Here is an 18,504-nt window from a genome sequence, read left to right as displayed (position 1 = left end):
CCTTTGAAGAAAGCAGGGGGTGGGGGTGGGGGGTTGCTTTTTGTGTTACTTTACATGATGCTGTGGCAAAACACCTGGCCAAGCAGCTTCGGGAAGGAAGGTTTGTTCTGGCTAACAGTTTGAGGGTGAGCTAGTCCATCATGGCAGAGAAAACATGGCAGTGACATGCAGCTGGAAATCACGTGTTCATAGACCTGGCCTACGGGGCACATTTCACATTCACATCTTAACGTGTTGTTTTCCATCTTTGTGAGTCGTGCATGCTCATGGCAAGAGCCACTGTTTGTGACCCTCAAATACAGATACCGATGGTCATTTCCTCCCTCCATCAATTATTAAATCTGATTGCCAGAATACCTCTCCTTATGATTTGAGTGTGAAATGCACTCCCCCCCCCCGACCCCGGGGGATCGTTCATACATTTGAACATTTAACCCCCAGGTGGCTCAGTTCACTTCTCAGCACCACATGGCGGCTCATAACCTCCTGTAATTCCAGTTCTGAGGGACCTGATGCCCCCCTCTGGCCTCCTCCGGCACCAAGCTTGTACATGGTACACACACAGGCACCCGAGGGTGCACATAAAGTAAATAGATTAGTATTTAAACAAATATAAAGTACATTAGGGGTATATATTTCCCAAAATATATACCATGCCATTTTTCCTTCAATCCCTAGGCAAAGTGAGTCTCCAAGCATGTGGTTGACAAAGAGATAATCCATTTCCTATGGCATCAACTATTCCTATTTTTCTGTTCCGGAAGAACACCTTGCCATTCTGTCTGTTTCTTTCTCCCCAACCCCTTTCTCAAATTCAGGAGCTTACATTTCCTTAATTAGAATCTTTCTTTCTATGTTGTTTCTGGGAACAGCTGTTGGCATGATATGTATCCATCCCCCACCCCCACCCCCTACCCCACTCACATGCAGAGTGATTTGTGACCAGCAAGCAGGACGAACAGATCATGGGCTTTAGAAATGGCTTAGTCTGTGAAGTGCTTACTGTACAAGCATGAGGACCTAAGTTTGATCCCCAGAAACAGCCAGATGTGGTGGCACGCACTTGTAATCCCAGTTATCCCAGTTACTCTGGAGGCAGAGACAAGAGCCAGCCAGCCTAGCTGAAGTGGCCAGTTCCGGGGCAGAGAGAGATGCCGCCTTAAGAATCAAGGTGGACATCTCCTGAAGAACGGTACTTGAGGTTGACCTCTGACCCCACACACACATGTGCACAGGTACACATATATGCACACACATGCCGCCAAAGGTAAAAAGAAAAAGATCCACCTCCGTGTCCCCAGGTAGCCTCTTTAAGCACTCTCTGGTTAGGTGGGACACCAACTCTGCCACATAAGCTAGAGGCACAATGTGAGCCTGTAATGCCCCAGGAGAGGGAGATTTAAAATGACCCAGGTCCCCAGGTCCCCAGGTCCCCTCTTTTCCACACTTTTCTGTGTAAAGATTCCAGCGCATGCCTGAGTTTTCAGGTCGAGATCCCCCAAGGAGAGCTGCCCCGTTTATAACCATAACGAGGCTCTGAGGTGAGCAAAAGAGGAGGGAGCGAGGCTGATGCAGGAGAGCCTGGGATAGTTAAGGATGCTGGAGAACAGGAAGTGACTGCTGTTAGCAGAAACGACTTCCTGAGGAAAGTGCGGACATGATTGTTCTATCCGGAGGCTCTTCACTCGTGTCCCCTCTTTCTGTCTCCCTCTTCCCTCACTGACCCTCTGCACCCCAGGAGGAAGAATGATGAGAACATCACACTGGAGACCGTTTGCCATGACCCCAAGCTCACCTACCATGGCTTTACCGTGGAGGACGCCACTTCTCCCAAGTGTATCATGAAGGAAAAGAAGAGGGCCGGTGAGACTTTCTTCATGTGTGCCTGCAACGTGGAGGAGTGCAATGACCACATCATCTTTTCAGAAGGTGAGTGTCGTCTCTGGTTGCAGTCCTCCAGGGACGCCTGCCGCGCAGAGCGCTGGTGCACGCTGGGAGGAGATGTGTCCACTCCTCTGGAAGACAGAGGTACTCAGGAAGCAGTGGAGTCCATGCTGGCCCTCCACAAATTTGACTCCCTAGGGTTCTTTTTGGTATCTGGCATTGGCAAATAGTTTCTTTCTCCCAGAGCAGTGGTTCCTCAGGTCCATTCTCAAGGTAGCAGCAACAACTGGGGATTTGTTAGAAATGCGAATTATTATTATTTAAAATTTATTTTCTCTGTGTGAGTATGTGCACAGTGTGTGTGTGCACGCGTGTGCATGGGTGTGCCCCATGCGTGCATGCACACACATATGTGATGCCCAGAAGCCAACCCTTAGGTATTATTCCTCAGCCCCCATTCACCTTGCTTTCTGAAGCAGGGTCTCTTGCTTGGGGAATGATTAGGTCGGGCTGGCTGGCCAAAGATACTGTTCTATGTGGAACTGTGGATACATAATGAGTGTAGCCAAATATGCTATGGTGGTACTTTTAATTAATGAATTAATTAATCTGTATATTTATTTGCTCATCTTTAGATAGTCACTATGCTGCTTAAGTTAGCCTGTAATTCACTATGCACAACCCAGGCTGGCGGCAAATTTGGAATCCTCCTGCCTCAGCCCCCTGAGTGCCAAGGTTACAGGCATGATTACTCTTGATGTCGAGATGTTTCAAAACATTCCTTTCATTCATATATTATTTCTGTGAAATAAAACACACTTTAGAAAGCCCGGCTGCTGGAGCCTGATGAATGTGTACAATGGGTCAGCAGCTCCACCGTCCAGGAAGTACCTCTCAGCAACTCCCAATAAGTTCCCTCATGTCTCTTGGCTCATGTTCCTGCTGGGACTCTTATTTTTGCTTTTTAAAATGTTCTTTTGTTCTTCCTGTCTTTTCTGACTTCCTGTTAAAATGGATAGCCATGACACAAATCCTTTTAAAAACTGAGTGCTGCGTGCCCTCAGTGTCTGAGTGCATGATGTTACTGTGTTATTCAATCTCCAGATGCCCCAAACTCTAGACAGATTGATGGATGGATGGATGGATGGATGGATGGATGGATGGACGGATGGACAAACAATAAGATGGACAGACAGACAGGACAGACAGGCATATTGGCAGGTCTTTTTCACAGGTCTACCTGCTGCATGTCAGACCCTTCAGCAAAAGGGACAGATTACAGAGAGACCTTGTCATCCAGTCAGAAATCCATCGAAGCATTCTCAACTGGCAGCCTGCAGGATAGCTATGAATGCAGACCAAAGCAAGATCATGAACTTACTCGAAACTTTGTAGGGTGTGTTTTGTTTATTATTTTATTTTGTGTGTGATTGATCTTGTGGTTCTCCAGCGTGAGCTTTGTAGAAGACAGCATGTCAAAAGGCTAGGCATGCCTGGAAATGTCTCTGCTTATGCTGCCAGCACCCAGGAAGACAGGTTTCGTGCAATGCCTGGTAGCTTCAGGGACTCCTGCATTGGCCAAGGAAAAGGAGGATGAGAGAGTGTCAGAAGCAGAGGGGACACTCACCTGAAACTGCCCAGCCCTCACAGCTGTCCCTGAACACATCTCCCTTCCTGTCTCTGAAGATCTCTTCAGCAGCAAGACCTGAGAACCTACCCAGTTCTCATCTAAAATCAGAGTGCAAAGTAGAAGAGGGAGCATATGATGACCAGGTGACAGCCATCCACCAGGCAAGACGTGGTGGATGCCAGGACTGCAATGCAGTCTGAGGTGTAGGAAAAGAAAATGTGTTCAAGAGCAGTTGCCTTGTGACTGGGAGATGGCATGCCACCTTTGCAAGACATTTATCTATTTCATTTTCCGTTTTTGTTGTATGTGTACATGCGGTGTCTGTGTGCATGTGTTTATGCATATCTACACATGTGTGTGCACATGCATGCAGAGGCCCAAGGTTGACACTGATTGTCTTTCTCTATCGATTTCTACATGGTATGTTGAGGCAGACTCTCCCTGAACTCAGAACTCACGTTTGGGCTCACCTGGTTAGCCATCTTACTCTGAGGATTCCTGTCTCTGCTTCCAGAGTGCTGGGATTCCAAGAGGGTTGCCACACCCGTACCAGCTGGCTTTGTGTGTGTTTGGGGATCTGAACTCTGGTCCTTATGCTTTGAATGCAGCAAGCATTTCACCCCCTGAGGCATCTCTCCATGCCCCGTGCAAGACACCTACTAATCTCTGTATGAACTGCTAGGACCCAAAGGTGTTCACTGTCTACTCCTCTCTTTGTTGACTTCATTAGTTCATTTCTTACCTTTTCCTTTCTTCCTTCCTATCTAAAGTCTTATGTACCCCAGGCTAGTTTTGAATTCACTATATAGCAGAACATGACCTTGAACTCCTGATTCCCTTACTCCACCACCCAAGTGCCAGTACCATAGGTGGGCATCAGACCTTCCCAGCTTTTACAAGTGTATTCATGATCTAAACTGGGGTCTTTAAGCTTGTGCGGCATGCATTTTATCTACTGAACCACCTCCCAGCCCAGCCTTGTTTTTGAGAACAGGTCTCTTGATGGCCCAGAACTCACCAAGGAGGTTGGACTGCACACTGAGCCCCAGGGATCCATCTGCCATTGCTTCACTGGTGCTAGAATTTTAAGAGTGCTATCTGGCTTCAGGTATATCCTGGCATCTGGGTTCTCCAGCTGAGCTCTGGAGAGGCCCTGAGAACAACATCCTGATTTGTAGATCCCAAACCACAGGCACACTGGGAAGGCTCCCTTTGTTTTAATATGTGCCTCTTTCAGTCTCTCTTTTCTCCCCACATACCTTCCCCAGTCAAAGAGAACATGCTGAGTGTAGGATTTCTAATCAAAGCTAACCACAGCACCTACATTGCTGGATAATATTACAAATTAGGCACGTTGTTCCTGTTTTGACTTGGGATCACAGCAGGAAGCCGCTCAGTAACAGTGAAAGGGCTTGCAGTGCCTTTCAGATCAGTGGCTGGAGTAATCACACTCTGGGCCAGTCCCTTCTGCTTCTTTATTTCCACAGGAAGCTTGCTCGGGGGCTGCATGGCCTAATCTCTGCATGGCCATGCTATGCTTTTGAATTAGTGCTACAGTGGCATCTCAGGATGATTGTCAACACTCTAGAGTCCCCAGAAACTGCACAGAGAGCATCTTTATATAACACAGCTGTCCTAGTTAGGTTTCTATTGCTGTGACAAAGACCATCCAAAGCAAACTGGGGAGGAAAGGGTTTATTTGGCTTATATTTCTCATCATTAATTCATCACTGAGTGAAGCCAGGGCAGGAACTCATGGCAGGAACCCAAGGCAGGAACTGAGGCAGAAGCCATGAAGGAATGCTTCTGTTTGGCTTGTTCTCCAAGTGTGCTCATATATATATATATATATATATATATATATATATTATATATATATATATCCACCAGATGTGGCATTGCCCACCATAGGCTGGGCCCTCCACATTAATAATTAATCAATACGTACCCACAGGCCAGTCAAGTCCCTTCTTCCCAGATGCCTCTTGCATGTGTTAAGTTGACAAAAGAACCCCACAAAACAAAATAAACAAACCACAAACTACCTAACACAGCATCTCTTGCTCCAAAGGGAATGAGACTGTTTGTTCTGAGGCAATTAGGAGTGGGTGTGGTCTGGGAACACAGATTCAGGTCAGCCTGGAGAATGTGTTCCACAGTGGAAATGGTTACATCAACCTTTTATAGTTATAGTCCAAAAGGTAGCTAAATATAGAGACATCTAGTAAATATATTGTTGGGGGGCACCAGGCAGGCTGGTGATGTCATGCTCTATTTGATGTCATTCTTAGCTTCTGGCCTGGTGGACACCAGGGGTCTGCTCGTCACTTAACTTATTCCAAAGGTTTCACCTGATCCTCAAAGGGTGTTAGGTCAGATCCTGTTGGTGACAGTGACTAAAGGGGAGTAGAGATAGCCCGAGATAATTTTCTATCTGTGTCTGCAGCTTTCTAACTCAACCATCAGCAAGATCTGGTGGACTAGTCAGTGGCCCTTCTGATCTGTAGTGCAGTAGTAGCTTTTCTAGGAAACTCCAGCTTACATGACTGCCTTACCCATGCCTCCCTAGTAAGGAGCATGCTTCTGAATGGGGCATACCAGCCATGTGCCTCCAGCATCCCTTCTGAGTGGGGCAGAATAGCCAGCCCTGTGCCTCCAGCATCTGTGGCAACACAGGGCTGGGGGACACTGAAATGTCAGAAGCATTTAGGGGTAGGGGTGGGGATGGTCACTGAAATGATGTCCCAGCAGTTAAGAGTGCTTGCTGCTGTTGCAGAGGACTGGAGTTCTGTTCCCAGTACCCAGGCCTGGTGGCTCATAACCATCTGTATTTACAGCTTCCCCACCTTGCTGGGATCATAGATGCACACATCCACACCCAGGCTTGTGTGCATCTATGGTCCTCATGCTCGCACAGCAAGCAGTTCACACACACGTCCATCTCCCCAGCCCTACTTCACAATATTTCAATAGACACAGGAATTGTATATATTTGGGGATCAATGTGATGCTTTGGGTACAATGTGACATTTAGATTACAATATAACATGTAAGTACATGTGTAACCATGTTTAGTACAATTGGTGTGTCACTTACCTCAAACATTTATCACTTCATTGTGAGGAAAATTTAGTTACTACTTGAAATATTCCATTAGTTTTCATCAGCCGCGTGCCTCTACTGTGCTGTGGAACATTAGACACCGTTCTCCACCCCACTGCACTCCTGTACTTTTAGCTGGTCTCTCCACACCCTTCCCAAGCTCCAGAATCTACTATTGTGTTCTCCACCACTGAGAAGTTAACCTTTAGTTTCCGGGTGGAGGAGTGCACGGTATTTGTCCCTCTGTGTCTGCCTTATTTCACTTACCGTCTCCATTCACACTCCTGAAGATGGGAGAGTTTCATTTTAAAAACTGAATGATGTTCCACCCCAAGTTTACAAGTGTGTGTGTGTGTGTGTGTGTGTGTGTGTGTGTGTGTGTGTGTGTGTTGTTACATAACTGGTGAGAGGAAAAGGCATCAACCACAGACCCAAGTGTGATTCTACTCAAGTTAACTTAGCAAAGCAGTGAGTTTACCAGGTTTACTTACAGAGTGTGAGTGAGGGGGACTTATAGCATCATGGGTGACCTCCAAAGCAAAACAATAACTCCAAAATCTCTCCCCAGCATGGATGACAACTTCCCCAGATGCCTCCACACTTTATATGCAGTGTAGACTTTGGTGACTCCAGAGACTGAGACCCTGAGCATCTGGAGTGAAGGACGTGTACAAAGAAGTGACTGAGAGCTCATCTGAGGGCCCAAGGACCATTCCCACTTCCTCCTTCTGTGAGGGAAGTCAGCAGGCCCTGTCTCAAGGGCCTCATAGGCCATCACGGCTTCTGTGTTGACTGGGATGGCTGTCAGGCTTAGAGGGCAGCATTCCACAACAGACGAAGACACACACTCACATTTGCTCATCCATTTACCCATCACGAGACTTGGTTTCTGTATCTAGGCCATTGTCCATAGTGTTGCAGTGAAGATGGGCGTGAAGTGTTCTCAAAATATCTCTAGACATATTGGCTTTGCTGCCTCTGGACTGACGGAACATATGGAAATTCTATTTCTAGGTTTATGATGGCCACCATGCGGCTTTTCATCATGGCTACCATGCTGCCTTTCATGATGCCTGTACCAATTTACATTTCTACCAGAAGTGCATGGCAGTCTCCATTCTCCCAGTTTTGCAAGTGTTAGTTAGTTTTGTCTCTTTTTAAATGGCAGTTATGTATTGGTGTGTGGGGAGTTGTGCACATGCCACAGTATGCCTGTGGAAATCAGAGGACCGTTTCAGGAGTAGGTTCTCCCCTTCTACCAGATGAGCCCTGGGGATTGAACTCAGGTTGCTAGGCTTGGCAGCAAGCTCCTCTGCAGGTCCTAGTGCTTGCCTTATCTGGTCTTCTCTTTTTGCTCTCAATCACAGTCCATCTCAATGGGACAAGATGGCATTTCACTGTGCTTTTGATCTGATTTTCCCATTGAGCATTAGTGATAACGAGCATCTCCAGATCCAGCAAACACATCTCTGGATTCCTTGTTTGTGTTCCTTTACCTGTGAGAATGTGTCTTCTGTTTTCCAATAACAAGAGGACATCTAGGCATGTCTCCAGGTTGCCTTTTACAAGCCACTCTGCTGACTTGGATCTGCAAGAGAGATGCTCCTTGGTCCAGGAATCTGACACTGTGGCACTGAAGAGAGTTTGTCTAAATTGTGTGGCTTTGCAGCAGTTTGTTATGTATGCTGCTGGTGCTTGGAATATGGAGAGCAGGAAAATGAACCTCAAGGAAGTAAACGAGGTGGCTTCTAGAAGCTTCCAGATCCCAATGATTGTTCTTGATCATCCTACATTCGCTTCCCACATGGAGAAAAACAGCTTATTCTGAAACATTACTGTGGGCGTGCAGGAAAGGGAGTTCACATTGGAGGAGAATCCCAGACATCTGGCAGATTGCTGCCCTTTGAGTACTAGCAGGTGACTGCAGGACATCATCGTACAGGTCGTACAGGCCATGCGCTCTCCTCTGCCCTGATGTTTTCCCATCTAAACTCTGTTAAGGTGAAAAGCAGTGCATCACAGGAGGTAGTCCCCTCCATGGCTTGATGGTCCAGAGAAGGCTGTAGAGGATGCTGTTCCCTAGAAGACATGAACTTCTGTGCTTGACAGTTGTCTTTGTTTGTTTGTTTGGTTGGTTGGTTGGGTTTTGCTTTTTTGTTTTTGACATTCATTGCAGAGTGGTATTGTAGTTGGAAATATTTTCTCTGTCTCGCCCATTCTCACTGAACCAGTTTTTCTCCCACCCACCAGGTCCCTGCAGCTGCTTATGAAATAATCATTTAAAGGCTAATATATTAAATATAATTATTTGACCAATGGCTCAGGCTTCTTACTGGATAGCTCTACCTATAAATGAACCCATTTCTAATATTTTGTATTTTACCATATTACAATATAATTACATCATTTCTTCCTTTCCCTTTCCTCGTTCTAAATTCTCCTGTATACCTTCTCTCTCTCAAATTTCAAATTCCTTTTCTTTAATTTAGGTGTTGTTCTTACTGGCGTGTATGCACACACACACACACACACACACACACACACACACACACACACACACAAAATAAGTAATTACTTTTAAAGAAAGGAACCTTCATGATTCTATAGGTGTGCAGACCATTGTACTACCTAACCGTGAGCATTGCTGGCCTCGAGCTGCATGCACACTTTAACAGTTAGCATGGAGACACGCATAGCTAACCCTATGCTAGCATGGAGATGCCCAGAGGAGGAGGGAGAGCAAGGACTCCTAACCACAGTGCTTCAGCCCTTCCTCTCACATTGTTGTAGAATTTCTTTTTAAACTAAAACAGCCTTTTGGTTTGTGAGCCTCGCTCTGGCAAGAAGACAAATGATTTTTTTTTCTTTCTCTCTCTCTCTTTTCTTCTAAACAGTATCAGACGTGCGGTTTCCTGTCTGTGTTTAGCTTTGCTAGCGGTGCATCTCAGCCAGCTGGTTCCCTCTGGGCCCGTTGCTGCCTTAATGGCATTGCTTCTGCACCATCCGTCAGGCCATTCTGTGTGCACCAGATGCCTTGCACACTTTACTGTGCTCCCCCTCCCCCGGACACCATGCTGCCCTCCTCCACCAGAACACCAACGTTGAGACTGCCCAGCCCCAGCACTGGACAACTGGCTTCTTAGGAAAAAAAATCAGGGGTTTCTGTTTGAGTTCTGCTTTGTTTTGTTTGTTTTATTTTGAGACAGACTCTCAGATAGCCCAGGTTGCCTTTCAATCTTTTACATAGTTGAGGATGACTTTGAACCGCCTATCCTCTTGCCTCTGCCCCATGCGTGCTTAGATTGCAGGCCTGCACCGCCATACCCAGTCATTGACCTGCTCTGGATCCAGCCCTTGAATGCCAGGCAAGTCCTCTGCCACCTGAACTGTACTCCTAGTCCTGACCTCGAACTTTCCTCTGCCTCAGCTTCTCAGTGCTGAAACGGCAGATGTGCTCCACCAAGCCCTGTGTTGGGGAGGTGGGGATGAACTCAGGGTCTCCTGCATGCTGGGCAGGCAAGCGCTCTAGCACCCGAGCCGCACCCCAGTCCCGTTAGAACTTGCCTGCAAGCAAGGAGAGGAGTGTGTGGCCCTGTGGCAATCCGGGGCCTCTGGCTACATGCTGCCTTCATGCTGCCTTCAGAGTGTGAGCACAGCCCTCACAGCAGCTGCTTTCTAGCTGTGCATCTGTTTTGAGAGGAAACAAGGCAAATTTACTTTCTGGACTAAATACAGAATTTAAGAAAAAAAGAAAAGAAAAGAAATTGGTGTAGAAAGATGGTTGGGGAAAATTGTTACAATAAGAAGAAAATTATGGATTAAAATTGATGGAGTTGTCTCCCAGAAGACCGCTCTGTCACCTGAGTGGTGACACAGAGCTGAAGGAGTCTCGGGTTACATACAAACTTTGACTAGAGAGCAATTCCAAATCCTTCAGTGCAACCGGAGTCTGGACAAAGAAAGCTACGAACTGCGTTGAGACTCAGTGAGGCCCAGCATAGGAAGTATTTGAAGCCACTTAAGGTAAAGCAGTTCTCTTTTGTAAATTACCTTTTTCCTGAGCTGGTCTTCTTAAGCTAGAGGTGGAGTGAGAGTGTTCTTGTAGAGCCCCATTCTCCATGAATAACTGAAGAAAGTGGTCCAGTGTGTGCACAGCCTGCCCTGGACTCATCCGCTGGATATGAGTGGCTGCTGCAGCAACCGGACCCTCGGGCTGTGCAGCACCGGCCCCAGGGTTATGTCCCACCCAACTTGTCCCTATATGTTCCACAAACTACACACCCAGAGGTGATGGCGAATGTGTGAGGCTGTGTTTGCTGCTTTTAGAGGGTTCGATTGTATGATAGGGTTAAAAAAAAATACTCCAAGAAGCTGGGAAACCTTGTGGACTGGTTTTTATTTCCAACCAGGCTAAATTGCAGGGAATGATTATCTGAACTTCTCTATGTACAGCCACCAGGCTTTTGAAAGGCTTTTCTGATAGTAAGCCACTCCTGCCTATGGTTATGTAAACCTTTCTTTTTGTTATGTCAGTTGTTATATCTATTAAAACTAATGATAATGGGGCTGGGGAGGATGGCTCAGTCAGTAAAATACTTGCCTTTTAAACATAAGGACCTGAGTTGGTTGGGACCCTCGAGTCCACATTAAAAAGCGGAGTGTGGTAACATTTACTTGTAATCCCAGCACTGGAGAACAGAGACAGGAAGGTCCCTGGAGCTCACTCACCAGCTAGCCCAGCTTACTTCCCGAGCTCAGGCCAGGGAGAGATACTGTCTCAAAACAAGTGAGCAATTTTTGTTGTTATTGTTGTTTTGTTTTTGAGACAAGGTTTCTCTGTATTGCAGCTCTGGCTGTTCTGGAACTCTCTCTGTAGACCAGGCTGGCCTTGAACCCACAGAGATCCTCCTGCCTCTGCCTCTGCCTCCATAGTGCTGGGATTAAAGGTGTGCATCACCACTGCCCAGGAGGTGGGCAACCCTTGATGAAAACCTGAGATGAGCTCTTATCTCAACACACACATGCACACTCATGCTTGTGCACTGGCTCAGATGCAAATATTCCCATACTGCCCACACACATAGACACACTCCAAAGCTGCTTTTAATCAAACAATTTGCATTTGTCCTTCTCATTTAGGGAAAGCTGTATTTGGCTCAGTGGTTACGAACACTAGCTGCTCTTGCAGAGGATCCAGGTTCAGCATCCACATCAGATGGCTCACACCTGCCTGTAACTCCAACTCCAGACAAATCTCACCTATCATTTCATACACCATGGATGTCAAAATTAGGTGTTAAGTGTCTTCTATTTTTCCAGGCCAGGCTGACATAGCTGCCTTGGTGGTGGTGTGCAATTCCCAGGTGCTTTATACATTCTGCGTTAGTTGTGCCCCTGCCTGCAGGTTCAGGCTTAAGTTCTCTGGGGCCAGGTATCAGGAATGTTTTCTAATCCCCCAAGGTAGCCCCATATGTAGCCAAAACCGGAAATCAAGGGATTCAAGAAGGGCTGTTCTGCTAGACTCTGTGTCTACCATGGTGCTCCCTGTGTAGCCGAGTTAGAGACATTAGTGGGCAGAGACCATCCCAGATGAGGAGGCAAACATTCAGTTTAAGACTAAGGAGAAAGCGAACAACCCTCACATCTTGGTTTGTCAATCTCAAGACAAACAGGATTATGATTTCAACTAATGGCAAGAAGTTAGTTCAGTGAGGCCCCTGGGTCTGAGGAAGACAGGTATCGGTGGCTTTAGAGCAGACCTTAAAAGTGTGAATGAGAAGTGGGATGGCAAGGACCAGGGAGGTCTCCAGGACGCAGGGTGCACAGTGTACGGCAGTGCTTCTCAACCTTCCTAATGCTGCAGCCCTTTACAGCTCCTCATGTTGTGGTGACCCCCAGCCATAAAATTATTCTCATTGCTGCTTCTTAACTGTTGTTCTGCTACTGTTAATGAATTGCAATGTAATATCTGACAGGCAGAATATCTGGTATGTGACCCTTGTGATCCCCAGGTTGAGAAGCACTGGTTTAGAGCCTGAAGGATCAGGCCAGTGATTCCCAAGCACAGGCAGGAGACTGGCAACTAGGGAAATAAAGAAAGGGCCGGAGTTCAAGGCTGCTGGGTCACAGTGTATCCTGGTCAGGAAGCAGAGGGAGATGGCCACCCGTGCTCAGCTCACTTCCTCCTTTGCATTATGTTCAGGGCCCCAGCTCATGGAAGTGTGCTTCTTAAGGTCAGCGTGGCTCTGCCCACCTCAGCTAATCCAGTCCATAAACCACCTCACAGACATGCCCGATGTCTGTCTTGTAGGTAATTGTAGAGCCTGCCAAGTTGCAGTGTGAGCTGTAACAAGGGCTCACATAGAGTCAGAATGATGCAGGCTTCTGGGCATTAACACCGTGGACTGACCAGGGAAGAAGTAGCCATCACTGTAGGAATGGACTCTGTGGTTAGCTGAAGGCTTTCCCTAACCCAGCCGTGTGTGCTGTAGGTAGTGGGGAATATCTGTTGCTTTCAGGTTGCCTTTTAGCTTCAGACCAGTGACCCACTGCCCTTCCCATTGGCTCAGCTTTAACCTTATGGCTCTGGTCTTCAAGCTGTTCTTGCTTGGTTTTTAACCTCACAATGACAAGCTGTTTGAGGTTCTCTGGCCCAAAGGCTAACAGTTCAAAGTTTTAAGCTGTGCCCTGGAGTATGCCTCTTTTTTCAGTGCCCCAACTTCTTGCTACTCCAACCCAAATGTTATGCTGCAGAGAAGAGGCCATATTGAACACAATATAAAGTGTGTGTGTGTGTGTGTGTGTGTGTGTGTGTGTGTGTGTGTGTACATGCATTGCCACATGTGTGCATGTATGAATGGAGGTCAGAGGTCAACATCAGATGTCATTCCTCATACCCTGTCCATCTTTTCTTTTCTTTTTGAAGTTAGTTCTCTTGCTGCCCTGCAGCTCACCAAGTAGGCTAGGATGGCTGGTAGTGAACACCGGGGGCCTACTTGTTGCTGTCTCCCTAGTGCTGGAATTGCAAGCATAGACCACCATTCCAAGCTTTTTAAATGTGGGTTCTGAGGGCTGAAGTCAGGTTTTTCCTGGCTTATAAGGCAAGCACATTACCGAGTGAGGTATCTCCCCGGCACCCATAAAGAGTGACTTTGACATATCCCAGTATTGGAACTTTGTGCCAACTGAAGCTAAAATGGCAGGCCTCTCTATTGTGACTCTCACCTTGAGGTTTTCCCCTCACCTCCCAAGAGTAAGTCAGAAGAGGCTGCTGCATTGGACTGGACTTTATTTAAAGAAGAGTCAAGAAGGAACCCATGTGAAGGAGACTGTTGAGTAGGGAGGGGAGCTGGCAGATGGCTTAGCTTTGAGATATTTGCAGGAGGAATTAAAACGAAGTACACAGAGAGACAGCCTATTCCCTCATTACAGGAAAAGAAATAGTCTCAAAATCTACCCAGAATGCTTAGCAGCACTGTCACCATGGTGCCAGTTGAAGTCCCGTGTCTCCAGCCAGCTTACTCTCCTGGTGTTTAATTAAAACCATTTTTAATTGTTTGCTTACATTTGTTTGCTTTTCGTGGAGACGATGAATGGGGACCCCTATCTCACTCCACACTCCTCTGCTGGTTAATTGACTGGAATGTGCTTGTGCATTGTTTTCTTGTTGGCCAGTCTGAATACAATTGTGCCAGCACTTTGCCGGTGATGCCACTAAGAGACTTAGCTCTAGGAATGTATCGTCTCTGGCAGAATGCCAAGAAACCTACTCTAGCTTTGAAAAAAGGGACTTCTGAAACTTTAAGGTGCAAATGAGCCACTCAGGGAACACTCAAATGCGCACTCAGACCTAGTGATAATTTAGATCAGGGGCAAAGACTCGGCTTTCCAGTGAGCTCCTTGGCGATGTGCACTCATGCTGCTGATCTGGGGACCTGTCTTTGAATGGCAAGGTATCAAGAGATTCTCACCATGACAACAAGATGCTTAAAGTTCCAGGTGATGGCCGCAAAATATGTGAATTCTAGAATTTTCAAATAAATATATATCACCACAGCTGAGTTTGCTCTCTCCCTCCCTTCCTCCCTCTCTCTCTCTATCTACCTATCTATTATCTATCTACCTACCTACCAACTTGGCTACCTTACACACACACACAAACAACAAACACACACACACACACACACACACACACACACACACGTATACATACAGATAAATACGTCTATGAGTGTGTGTGTATATGTATGCATGCATACATACTTGGATATATACATAGAGATACTTAGAAATACATAAGTGAATTGGGCAGGACTGTTATGGTTTGATTTCTGATGTGTAATAAATACCATATGAAGCAACTTGGGGAGGAAAGGGTTTATTTGGCTTATCCTTCTAGGTCACAGTTCACCACTGAAGGAAGTCAGTGCAGGAGTCCAAGCAGAAACTAAGCAGAGACCATGGAGTGGTATGGCTTACTTGCTGGTTCTCTGGTCATGCTTAGCTACCTGCCTCATGCAGCCCTGCTGCACCTACCTAGGGATGGTGCCGCCCACAGTGGGCTGGGCCCTCCTACATCTGTCATCAGTCAAGACAATCCCTTACAGACATTGCCTTGGGCCAAACTGATGTAGGAAGTTCCTCAACTGAGTTTCCTCTTCCTAGGTGATACTAGATTGTGACAAGTTGACAATAAAAACTAACGAGGGCAAGACCAGAGCATATATCATACATACATACATACATACATACATACATACATACCTACATACATACGTATATATTTTTTTCAGCCAGGCATGGTGATGCACACCTCTAATCTTAGTACTCATGAGACAGAGGTAGGCGGATCTCTGTGAGTTCAAGGCCAGCCTGGTCTATAGATCCAGTTCTAGGACAGCAAGGGCTACACAGAGAAACCCTGTCTCAAAACAAATAAGTAAATAAATGAACAAATAAATAAAGACACTTTCAGAATTTGTCTTATAGTTCCTTCTCAATTACATGTGATTGGATGTTTTGTAAGGCTTGGAAAGGTTTTATATTAAAATTGTAGGATAGTTAATTAGAATTCCTCAAAAATAGAAATTCTGCAACATTCACTCAATCCTGCCAGTACTGTGAGAACTGCACATGCACACTTTGATGGTGAAATCATAAAACAAACAAAGAAAGGAACAAAAACCTCAAACAAGTTCCAGCTCCAGGCATGAGGAGGAGGAGTTGTTTTTTGAGGGAAAAGAAAGGCAGCTGTCTGAAGACCAGTTGGGGATCATGATGAGGCTTGTGGGGTGCCTGGCAAACATACTTTACTACCAGACTGGTGGTTTTAAGGTTGTTTGACTTACAATAATTCACTGATCTTGATACCTGTTTTATGTGCTTTCTGCATTTGTGTTTTATTGTAATGAGAAGGTGGGGGGGGGCAGAGGACATTCAGAATGATAATTTACAGAGGCCAAGTTTTGTTCCTGGGCTAAATGTGTTGTTTCGGATACCCTTGTGTTCTAGTGTCTTTTCTGTTTCGGTGACAAAATACCCAACAAAAGGCAATTTGTGGGAGAACAGTTTTATTTGACTCATAGTTCCAGGTTCCAGTGTATCATGGAGGGGAAGGAGCTCAGGAGCTTGAGACAGCTGGCTACGTCATGTCCACAGTCAAGAGGGAGAGGAGTGAGTGTATGTCTGCTCCTGGCTCCATTGCTCGTGCTCAGCTCCATCTCTCTACTCTCATACAGTTCAGGACCACCTGCCTAGAGAATGATGCCGCCCATAGAGGACTGGGGCTTCCCACAACAGTTGGTTTAGTTAAGACAATGCCCCACAGGCATGCTGGCAGGCCAATCTCTCCCCAGGTGACCATAGGTTCCTCAACTCAAGTGGACAGTGAAAGCTAGCCATCACACCTTGAGACAGAACATCTTAAATTTGGTCTGGCTTCCTTTTTTTGTTTTTTTTTTTTGGTCCCTATCACTTGCCAAGAAGTGCCCAATAGGAAATCTCACTTGATACTCTGAGCTCTCCTTCGAATTATTGTCTCATGTTAGGGATAAGAAATTAAGAGTATGGGCAATGAGCCCGGGACAAGTGACTCCAGGCCTGAGTCCCTATGCAGTCGTTGTTCCTCTCCTCCACCTCGAAGCCTCTCTAGCGAGGAACCACAGGGCCATCTTGTTTTCTACTGTGTATGTGTCTGTCTCATAAGAAATGCCAGATCTAGCTGAAAATGAGGAATAATTTGCCAGTTTCAGAGTTCAAAAAAGTAAATAGTTTTGGAAGATAATTTTTTTCATTTTCTTTGGTTTTGCCTTAAAACATAAAGATTAATATGCCATAAAATTATGCAAACCAACAGAAAAGAACTCAGGGAGCCAGGCGTTGGTGGCACACGCCTTTAATCCCAGCACTTGGGAGGCAGAGGCAGGTGGATCTCTGTGAGTTTGAGACCAGCCTGGTCTACAGAGTGAGTTCCAGGACAGCCTCCAAAAGAATAAAGAGAAACCCTGTCTCAAAAAACAAAAACTAAACTAAACTAAACTAAAAAGAACTCAGGGGATAATGCCATGGTGTTGTCTTCTGTACATTGATTGGAGAGTAAACAACTTGTTTTCTAGATCAAGCCTTGTACACACACACACACACACACACACACACACACACACAAGAGATGAAAACAAGTGACTCCAGGCTCCTTATGTCCTGTGTCATGCCCACATCTAATGACTAAAAAAACCTTCAAACTGAAACTCTCTGACGCTTTTTAGCAAAAGTGACTTAGTAAAAACAAATAATGAGGTCAATATGGTGACAAAAACATTCTAACGGAGGCCTGGGGGTGATGCTCAGTTCATAGAAGGCATATTTAGCATGTCCCGAAGCCTTGGGTTAAACCTCCAGCACCACAAAGATTTTGTATGGTGGTGCACACCTGTAATGCTACCACTCTGGAGGGGAGGCTGGAGGATCAGAAGTTCAAGGTCATCTCTAGCTACACAGAGAGAACTTGAGGCTAGCCTGAGCTATGTGAGACACTGTCTCAAAAACTAAAGCAAAAACAAAACAAAAAAACTAAAACAAGCAAAAATCCTAAATGGATTGTTATTTATGTCTTGATAAAAACCTGATGAACATAGATGAATTTGAGAGGTGGACTCTTACGCTAATATTTAAAGTGGTTGAGCAATTCTCATGAAGGTGTCTGGAGTGAAAATTCATTGATGTAACTGTACACTTGAAAGGGACACGGGTGGCAGTTTTCTGCTCACCTTGGTGACCTGGTATGTATGTTAATGAACATTACATGACACCCAGAGAGATCCTTGGAGAGATGTCACTGAGTCTCTGAGGGCAAAGATGTCCGCATGTCACTGTGATCATCTGGAGCCACAGGATACGTGTGAAACTGTCCAGGAAGGAAGTAGAGCTAGAATGAGATACACTGTGGGAAGGAAAGGCATCCTGTTCCCAAGTCACTACCTGAACTAGGACTTTAAATTTGACAGCACTCATTCATTCACTCAGAGCCTACCAGGAGGAGCCGCTGTAGGGACCTTTACTAAGTATAAGTAATTATGCCAGGAGCAGCCCAATACCTACCTCCATAATAGAGGAAAGCAGAACCTGATTGAGGACTGTTGCAAGTAGAGCAATGCCATGTTTGCGGGTGGGTCGCTTAGTAACCTGTCTGCCAAAACCCACAGTGTGCAACTTCTCTTTCCTGAGAATGACAGAGGGCTGCCCACTGCAGCACAGAGCTCTTAACCAGACACAGCAAGGCCCTCAACAGAAGCCCCAATTGCTTATATGGAAAGCCACGCACCAAACCAGGCAGACCTACCTGTGCCATCTGCTACCCACACCCCAGGGAGATGGACCAGTCTTAGACCTGC

The 18,504-nt window shown here is 46.1% G+C and overlaps 1 protein-coding gene across 2 annotated transcripts in view; it reads left to right on the top strand.

The window, feature by feature from the left end:
• The window catches only part of Tgfbr2 (transforming growth factor beta receptor 2), a 95,456-nt gene that overhangs the window by 46,678 nt on the left and 30,274 nt on the right, over positions 1 to 18,504 (top strand). For both annotated transcript variants that reach the window (XM_027415317.2, XM_027415318.2), the window contains one exon: positions 1,739 to 1,929. In XM_027415317.2, coding sequence (XP_027271118.1) covers positions 1,739 to 1,929 — 191 coding nt within the window. The remainder of the gene's footprint in view (positions 1 to 1,738; positions 1,930 to 18,504) is intronic.

Source organism: Cricetulus griseus, chromosome 4, assembly GCF_003668045.3.
Source record: "Cricetulus griseus strain 17A/GY chromosome 4, alternate assembly CriGri-PICRH-1.0, whole genome shotgun sequence".
NCBI classification, from domain to species: domain Eukaryota; kingdom Metazoa; phylum Chordata; class Mammalia; order Rodentia; family Cricetidae; genus Cricetulus; species Cricetulus griseus.
Note: the sequence above shows the minus strand (reverse complement) of the source record. Positions and strands in the feature narration are given on the sequence as shown.